General features: G+C 43.4%; 1 protein-coding gene across 1 annotated transcript in view; it reads left to right on the top strand.

Annotated features, from left to right (window-relative positions):
- The first annotated feature begins 3007 nt into the window (after positions 1-3007).
- The window catches only part of LOC124021411 (E3 ubiquitin-protein ligase TRAF7-like), a 65911-nt gene continuing 59070 nt past the window's right edge, over positions 3008-9848 (top strand). The window contains exons 1-2 of the mRNA XM_046336601.1: positions 3008-3144; positions 7597-7792. Coding sequence (XP_046192557.1) covers positions 7741-7792 — 52 coding nt within the window. The 5' untranslated portion in view covers positions 3008-3144; positions 7597-7740. The remainder of the gene's footprint in view (positions 3145-7596; positions 7793-9848) is intronic.

Below are 9848 nucleotides of genomic sequence, written 5' to 3'. Positions count from 1 at the left end.
AGGACTGATGGTAGAGGTGGTTTACTCACTCGCCCTACGAATGCACGTTGGCTAATAGGACTGATGGTAGAGGTGGTTTACTCACTCGCCCTACGAATGCACGTTGGCTAATAGGACTGATGGTAGAGTGGGTTTACTCACTCGCCCTACGAATGCACGTTGGCTAATGGGACTGATGGTAGAGTGGGTTTACTCACTCGCCCTACGAATGCACGTTGGCTAATGGGACTGATGGTAGAGTGGGTTTACTCACTCGCCCTACGAATGCACGTTGGCTAATGGGACTGATGGTAGAGTGGGTTTACTCACTCGCCCTAGGAATGCACGTTGGCTAATAGGACTGATGGTAGAGGTGGTTTACTCACTCGCCCTACGAATGCACGTTGGCTAATAGGACTGATGGTAGAGTGGGTTTACTCACTCGCCCTACGAATGCACGTTGGCTAATAGGACTGATGGTAGAGGTGGTTTTCTCACTCGCCCTACGAATTCACGTTGGCTAATAGGACTGATGGTAGAGGTGGTTTACTCCCTCGCCCTACGAATGCACATTGGCTAATAGGACTGATGGTAGAGGAGCAGCTAACTGATCGCTGCAGCTGTACATAGTCTATCGGTAAATAGCACACCCAATTTTACCTACCTCATCCCCATACTGTTTTTATTTATTTACTTTTCTGCTCTTTTGCACACCAATATCTCTACCTGTACATGACCATCTGATAATTTATCACTCCAGTGTTAATCTGCAAAATTGTAATTATTCGCCTACCTCCTCATGGCTTTTGCACACAATGTATATAGACTCTTTATTTTTTCTACTGTGTTATTGACTTGTTAATTGTTTACTCCATGTGTAACTCTGTGTTGTCTGTTCACACTGCTATGCTTTATCTTGGCCAGGTCGCAGTTGCAAATGAGAACTTGTTCTCAACTAGCCTACCTGGTTAAATTAAGGTGTTCTCAACTAGCCTACCTGGTTAAATAAAGGTGTTCTCAACTAGCCTACCTGGTTAAATAAAGGTGTTCTCAACTAGCCTACCTGGTTAAATAAAGGTGTTCTCAACTGGCCTACCTGGTTCAATAAAGGTGTTCTCAACTGGCCTACCTGGTTAAATAAAGGTGTTCTCAACTGGCCTACCTGGTTAAATAAAGGTGTTCTCAACTGGCCTACCTGGTTAAATAAAGGTGTTCTCAACTGGCCTACCTGGTTAAATAAAGGTGTTCTCAACTAGCCTACCTGGTTAAATAAAGGTGTTCTCAACTAGCCTACCTGGTTAAATAAAGGTGCCCTCAACTAGCCTACCTGGTTAAATAAAGGTGTTCTCAACTAGCCTACCTGGTTAAATAAAGGTGTTCTCAACTAGCCTACCTGGTTAAATAAAGGTGAAAAAAAAGAGGTGGTTTTCTCACTGTGTCAAACTGTTTGCGTGTAGACTGTTTGCGTGTAGACTGACAGAAATGGTAGCAGAAGGTGATCCTTCTGCTACAGAAGGTGATCCTGATGATGCTGCGTACTATTTTGTGCGATGACGCTGTTGGTGTGATCGAGGCGTTGCTTGCTAGCTTGATAGCTAACTACAGAGGTTAGCTGGCTAGTTAGCTACAGTGGTTAGCTGGCTAGTTAGCTACAGAGGTTAGCTGGCTAGTTAGCTACAGAGGTTAACTGGCTAGTTAACTACAGAAGTTAGCTGGCTAGTCAGCTACATAGGCTAGCTGGCTAGTTAGCTACAGAGGTTAGCTGGCTAGTTAGCTACCGAGGTTGGCTGGCTTGTTAGCTACAGAGGATAGCTGTCTAAGTTAGCTACAGAGGTTACCTGTCTAGTTAGCTACAGAGATTAGCTGGCTTGTTAGCTACAGAGGTTAGCTGGCTTGTTAGCTACAGAGGTTAGCAGGCTAGTTAGCTACTGCCATCAGATGTTGTTGTGTTGTTATCATACTTAGCCTATTCCACCGTTTATAAAATGCATACTGTCATTTGAATATAGCCTGGGAAAAGGGAATCCGGACACACGGTGGACACGGTAGACACCAGAGGAGGCTGCTGAAGGGGAGGAAAGGCTCATATTAATGGCTGGAACCTCGTGAATGGAATGATGTCATCAAACACCTGGAAACACCACGTGTTTGATTTATTAGATACCATTCCACCCCAGTCCGCTCCAGCCATTACCACGAGCCCGTCCCTCCTCAATTAAGGTGCCACCAACCTCCTGTGGTAGACACATTTAAATGTAGTTGGAGATGCATTACGTGTTTCGGGAATTCCATGAGCTGAACTCTAAAGCCAATTTTTTTATATATTTTTTTGTAACTAAACCAAGATAGACCACAGCCTTGTCGTTTCAAATGAGAACAAATTAGATATTTTTTTATGGTGGGCAGAACCAAGCAAGAGCTAGAGAGATCCAATTGGCGCCTTCTAGAATTGATTTACATATTTCCTTTGGCAAACGCCGACTCTGAAGTGTGCGTGTTCAATAACTAAATTTGCCTTGGCACGCCTTCTAAACAACACAATATTTTGGGAAAACTTGGGCAAAACTTCGCAACAGATTTTATTTTTTGGGAAAAAAAAGGAAACTGTATTGAGATAAAATGTTTAATCGATGAATACATTTGCAGAATGTCAGGCCCAAAATCCATCTCTTCTCCCACTGTCAGCCACTGGGCTTCCTCTCACTACCATATTTGGTATGAGTGGGGAAAAAAACCGCCAACCGGATGCTTCACATTTATACATCCGAAGAAATCTGTCTCAATGGTCCATCTGTGCTAAAAGCTGCAAGATGAACTGTTAAGTCTTCTGGATCAGGGCCTTCTGGGTATTGTAGTCCCGTTTGGTTACACTCTGAGCCGTATGAAATAGGGGGCCCGTTGTTCGAGAGCGTCAAAAACGACTTACTAATCTACCAAAAAAAAATCACTTTACATCATAAAAAAAATAAAAAATAATACTCATTATTATTTATAGATCAGCCACCCCTCCAAAAATGATACCCATGATACATTGCGGTCTTTGACCCCTGTATCCGACGTACACGGTCCAGAGCACTTCCGCTTCCGACTGCTGGTTGTTTTGAGGCGTGAAAGAGAGAAAAAGGAGCATTTCAACTACACAGTTAACTACGATTTAACACCATGGTAAGATCACTCACGAATTGTGATTATGTTAAATGTGTCATATCATTGGTAAACAGCATAGTTAAATATATATATATTTGTGTTTGTTGCAGTGTTTGCGATCAGTTAACATCACACACACACAACGTTATTTCAAGCAGCTAGATACCATTTATATCTAGTTTTATTTTTCTTCCAGCTGGCCAACTATTCATGGGGTGTAAACTTATTCATTATGGAAACAGTTTATCTTTTTATTTTTATTTTAAAGAACACATAAACCAAACAGGAAGGAATCTGTCCCAATAGATTCTCCCGTTTTGGAGGAAACACGGTTTGAAATTATTAATGGCAGTGATTTATTAATTTACTAGTCTGTTTCGGGTATGATAACCAGCTAACTAGTCTGTTTCGGGTATGATAACCAGCTAACTAGTCTGTTTCGGTATGATAACCAGCTAACTAGTCTGTTTCGGTATGATAACTAGCTAACTAGTCTGTTTCGGTATGATAACTAGCTAACTAGTCTGTTTCGGTATGATAACTAGCTAACTAGTCTGTTTCGGTATGATAACTAGCTAACTAGTCTGTTTCGGTATGATAACTAGCTAACTAGTCTGTTTCGGTATGATAACTAGCTAGCTAGTCTGTTTTGGTATGATAACTAGCTAACTAGCTGGAGGACTAGTCTGTTTCGGTATGATAACTAGCTAACCAGCAGGAGGACTAGTCTGTTTCGGGTATGATAACTAGCTAACCAGCAGGAGGACTAGTCTGTTTTGGTATGATAACCAGCTAACCAGCAGGAGGACTAGTCTGTTTTGTTATGATAACTAGCTAACCAGCAGGAGGACTAGTCTGTTTCGGGTATGATAACTAGCTAACCAGCAGGAGGACTAGTCTGTTTTGGTATGATAACCAGCTAACCAGCAGGAGGACTAGTCTGTTTTGGTATGATAACTAGCTAAGTCTCTACAGCTAAAAGCTAACCAGCAGGAGGACTAGTCTGTTTCGGTATGATAACTAGCTAACCAGCAGGAGGACTAGTCTGTTTCGGGTATGATAACTAGCTAACCAGCAGGAGGACTAGTCTGTTTTGGTATGATAACCAGCTAACCAGCAGGAGGACTAGTCTGTTTTGTTATGATAACTAGCTAACCAGCAGGAGGACTAGTCTGTTTTGGTATGATAGCCAGCTAACCAGCAGGAGGACTAGTCTGTTTTGTTATGATAACTAGCTAACCAGCAGGAGGACTAGTCTGTTTTGGTATGATAACTAGCTAACCAGCAGGAGGACTAGTCTGTTTTGGTATGATAACTAGCTAACCAGCAGGAGGACTAGTCTGTTGCGGTATGATAACTAGCTAACCAGCAGGAGGACTAGTCTGTTTTGTTATGATAGCTAGCTAAGTCTCTACAGCTAAAAGCTAACCAGCAGGAGGACTAGTCTGTTTTGTTATGATAACTAGCTAACCAGCTGGAGGACTAGTCTGTTTTGTTATGATAACTAGCTAACTAGCTGGAGGACTAGTCTGTTTTGTTATGATAACTAGCTAACCAGCAGGAGGACTAGTCTGTTTTGGTATGATAACTAGCTAACCAGCAGGAAGACTAGTCTGTTTCGGTATGATAACTAGCTAACCAGCTGGAGGACTAGTCTGTTTTGGTAATGATAACTAGCTAACCAGCTGGAGGACTAGTCTGTTTCGGTATGATAACCAGCTGGAGGACTAGTCTGTTTCAGTATGATAGCTAGCTAACCAGCTGCAGGACTAGTCTGTTTTGTTATGATAGCCAGCTATCCAGCTGGAGGACTAGTCCGTTTTGGTATGATAGCTAGCTAAGTCTCTACAGCTAAGAGCTAACCAGCTAACTAGCTGGAGGACTAGTCTGTTTCGGTAATGATAACTAGCTAACCAGCTGCAGGACTAGTCTGTTTTGTTATGATAACTAGCCAATTTGTAAGTCGCTCTGGATAAGAGTGTCTGCTAAATGACTTAAATGTAAAATGTAAATGTAAGTCTCTACAGCTAAGAGCTAACCAGCTAACCAGCTGGAGGACTAGTCTGTTTTCGGTATGATAACTAGCTAACCAGCTGGAGAACTAGTCTGTTTCGGTATGATAACTAGCTAACCAGCTGGAGGACTAGTCTGTTTCGGGTATGATAACAAGCTAACCAGCTGGAGGACTAGTCTGTTTTGGTATGATAGCTAGCTAAGTCTCTACAGCTAAAAGCTAACCAGCAGGAGGACTAGTCTGTTTTGTTATGATAGCCAGCTAACCAGCTGGAGGACTAGTCTGTTTTGTTATGATAGCTAGCTAAGTCTCTACAGCTAAAAGCTAACCAGCAGGAGGACTAGTCTGTTTTGGTATGATAACTAGCTAAGTCTCTACAGCTAAAAGCTAACCAGCAGGAGGACTAGTCTCTTTTGTTATGATAACTAGCTAACCAGCAGGAGGACTAGTCTGTTTTGGTATGATAACTAGCTAAGTCTCTACAGCTAAAAGCTAACCAGCAGGAGGACTAGTCTGTTTTGTTATGATAACTAGCTAACCAGCTGGAGGACTAGTCTGTTTCGGTATGATAACTAGCTAACCAGCTGGAGGACTAGTCTGTTTCGGGTATGATAACTAGCTAACCAGCTGGAGGACTAGTCTGTTTCGGTATGATAACTAGCTAATTTGGTGATAATTTCCTACCTAGTTTACACATCATCATTGACCATTTGCACTAGATAACGTTTTATCTATTTGCATTCTCGTTAGGTAGCAGATACCAAACTATCAGTGTGTGAATCGTTGTGCATCACATATTTGGCCCGGTGCCCAGGAGTGAATTAACATTGGTTCAGTATGCCTCTTTCTGCTTCTCTCTCTCTTTCTGCTTCTCTCTCTCTTTCTGCTTCTCTCTTTCTTTCTGCTTCTCTCTTTCTTTCTGCTTCTCTCTCTCTTTCTTTCTGCTTCTCTCTCTCTCTCTTTCTGCTTCTCTCTCTCTCTCTTTCTGCTTCTCTCTCTCTCTCTCTCTGCTTCTCTCTCTCTCTCTCTCTGCTTCTCTCTCTCTCTCTCTGCTTCTCTCTCTCTGCTTCTCTCTCTCCCTTTCTGCTTCTCTCTCTCCCTTTCTGCTTCTCTCTCTCCCTTTCTGCTTCTCTCTCTCTCTCTTTCTGCTTCTCTCTCTCTCTTTCTCCGTCTCGCTTTCTGCTTCTCTCTCTCTCTTTCTCCGTCTCGCTTTCTCGCTTCTCTTTCTCCGTCTCTCTTTCTGCTTCTCTCTTTCTGCTTCTCTCTCTCTTTCTGCTTCTCTCTCTCTCTTTCTGCTTCTCTCTCTCTCTTTCTGCTTCTGCCTCTCTCTTTCTGCTTCTGCCTCTCTCTTTCTGCCTCTCCCTCTGCTTCTCTCTCTCTCCCTCTGCTTCTCTCTCTCTCTCTCTGCTTCTCTCTCTCTCTTTTTGCTTCTCTCTCTCTTTCTACTTCTCTCTCTCTCTTTTTGCTTCTCTCTCTCTTTCTGCCTCTCTCCCTCTCTCTCTGACAGGGGGGGTGGGACCCCTCACGTATTCCCTACGATTAGTGGTCCCGGGCAGTTTTTATTGGCTGATTCGGTATGCTATGACCATGTGAGGTGACTGTCTGCATGCCTTTCTGTTTACATCATGAGTTTAGAGAGGAGCAGATGGTCGAGAGAAACACTGCTCTGGTCTCTGTGGACTTGGTCCTCTTGTTACACATTTATTTTCTCATTAGGACTGCTTGGACTGAGGGGTTTATGTGCAGATAGAAGTCTGTTTTTACACTGGCCAGGAAGGCGTTGGTATGTATGTCATGTGTAGCTAGCACAGAGTTGTTGATCATTGATAGATGTTGGACAGGTTCAGGTGAAAGTAGGCCGTGTTGTCGTCAGTCTGATCTCAGATGGTCACCTGTTGGTCTGACATTAAGGTCAACAGGTTTGTCATTTGTTGAGTTGGAACAGTTTCCATTAGATTGCAGACCTGTCACCAATCTAATTAGAAGTGATCAAGAGTAATCCTGGTCATGTCCACTCTGGGTGTTCCCCTGATCTCTGACCTCCTGTACCCCCCCCCCCCCTGACTGTAGAGACTGTCCAGTGTGTGGGTTCCCCTGACCTCCTGTACCACCCCCCCAGACTGTAGAGGCTGTGTCCAGTGTGTGGGTTCCCTGACCTCCTGTACCACCCCCAGACTGTAGAGGCTGTGTCCAGTGCGTGGGTTCCCCTGACCTCCTGTACCCCCAGACTGTAGAGGCTGTGTCCAGCGCGTGGGTTCCCCTGACCTCCTGTACCACCCCCCCCTCCCAGACTGTAGAGGCTGTGTCCAGCGTGTGGGTTCCCCTGACCTCCTGTACCCCCCCCCGGACTGTAGAGGCTGTGTCCAGTGTGTGGGTTCCCCTGACCTCCTGTACGACCCCCTCCCCCGGACTGTGTCCAGTGTGTGGGTTCCTCTGACCTCCTGTACTCCCCCCAGGCTGTAGAGGGTTGTGAGCTGCAGTGAGTGTCCTCTACTCCAGCACCTCCAGAGCACCAGCAGCAGCCTGCCACCCATCCAGACATCTCAACCTCCCCCCGTCCCTCAGCCAGACCCCCCCCAGCGGGGTGACAACCCACCAGCATGGAGGCCTCCTTCGGCCCCACCTTCTCAGCCGTGGTTCCTGGAGCTAAAAGTGAGTCCACCTCAGGAAGACCTCTGTCAGGGAAAAACTCTGATAAGGAATCATGTCAGCAACATCCTGGAAGTGTAACCTCAGACAAAGCCCCAGGTCAGACGTAGAAATATATCATCTAGATTCTATGGTGTCAGTGTAACCTCAGACAAAGCCCCAGGTCAGACGTAGAAATATATCATCTAGATTCTATGGTGTCAGTTTAACCTCAGACAAAGCCCCAGGTCAGACGTAGAAATATATCATCTAGATTCTATGGTGTCAGTGTAACCTAAGAACTAAGCCCTAGGTCAGACGTAGAAATATATCATCTAGATTCTATGGTGTCAGTTTAACCTCAGACAAAGCCATAGGTGTGTCAAACGTAGAAATATATAATCTAGATTCTATGGTGTCAGTTTAACCTCAGACAAAGCCCTAGGTCAGACGTAGAAATATATCATCTAGATTCTATGGTGTCAGTTTAACCTCACTGACTAAGCCCTAGGTCAGACGTAGAAATATATCATCTAGATTCTATGGTGTCAGTTTAACCTCAGACAAAGCCCTAGGTCAGACGTAGAAATATATCATCTAGATTCTATGGTGTCAGTTTAACCTCACGGACTAAGCCCTAGGTCAGACGTAGAAATATATCATCTAGATTCTATGGTGTCAGTTTAACCTCAGACAAAGCCCCAGGTCAGATGTAGAAATATATAATCTAGATTATATGGTGTCAGTTTAACCTCACTGACTAAGCCCCAGGTCAGACGTAGAAATATATCATCTAGATTCTATGGTGTCAGTTTAACCACAGACAAAGCCATAGGTCAGACGTAGAAATATATCATCTAGATTCTATGGTGTCAGTTTAACCTCAGACAAAGCCCAGGTCAGACGTAGAAATATATCATCTAGATTCTATGGTGTCAGTTTAACCTCACTGACTAAGCCCTAGGTCAGACGTAGAAATATATCATCTAGATTCTATGGTGTCAGTTTAACCTCACTGACTAAGCCCTAGGTCAGACATAGAAATATATCATCTAGATTCTATGGTGTCAGTTTAACCTCACTGACTAAGCCCTAGGTCAGACATAGAAATATATCATCTAGATTCTATGGTGTCAGTTTAACCTCACTGACTAAGCCCTAGGTCAGATGTAGAAATATATAATCTAGATTCTATGGTGTCAGTGTAACCTAAGAACAAAGCCCTAGGTCAGATGTAGAAATATATAATCTAGATTCTATGGTGTCAGTTTAACCTCAGACAAAGCCATAGGTGTGTCAAACGTAGAAATATATAATCTAGATTCTATGGTGTCAGTTTAACCTCAGACAAAGCCCTAGGTCAGACGTAGAAATATATCATCTAGATTCTATGGTGTCAGTTTAACCTCACTGACTAAGCCCTAGGTCAGACGTAGAAATATATCATCTAGATTCTATGGTGTCAGTTTAACCTCAGACAAAGCCCCAGGTCAGATGTAGAAATATATAATCTAGATTATATGGTGTCAGTTTAACCTCACTGACTAAGCCCCAGGTCAGACGTAGAAATATATCATCTAGATTCTATGGTGTCAGTTTAACCACAGACAAAGCCATAGGTCAGACGTAGAAATATATAATCTAGATTCTATGGTGTCAGTTTAACCTCAGACAAAGCCCCAGGTCAGACGTAGAAATATATCATCTAGATTCTATGGTGTCAGTTTAACCTCACTGACTAAGCCCTAGGTCAGACGTAGAAATATATCATCTAGATTCTATGGTGTCAGTTTAACCTCACTGACTAAGCCCTAGGTCAGACATAGAAATATATCATCTAGATTCTATGGTGTCAGTTTAACCTCACTGACTAAGCCCTAGTTCAGACGTAGAAATATATCATCTAGATTCTATGGTGTCAGTATAACTTCACTGACTAAGCCCTAGGTCAGACGTAGAAATATATCATCTAGATTCTATGGTGTCAGTTTAACCTCAGACAAAGCCCCAGGTCAGATGTAGAAATATATAATCTAGATTCTATGGTGTCAGTTTAACCTCAGACAAAGCCCCAGGTCAG

This window comes from Oncorhynchus gorbuscha, unplaced genomic scaffold, assembly GCF_021184085.1.
Source record: "Oncorhynchus gorbuscha isolate QuinsamMale2020 ecotype Even-year unplaced genomic scaffold, OgorEven_v1.0 Un_scaffold_1102, whole genome shotgun sequence".
Lineage (NCBI taxonomy): Eukaryota > Metazoa > Chordata > Actinopteri > Salmoniformes > Salmonidae > Oncorhynchus > Oncorhynchus gorbuscha.
Note: the sequence above shows the minus strand (reverse complement) of the source record. Positions and strands in the feature narration are given on the sequence as shown.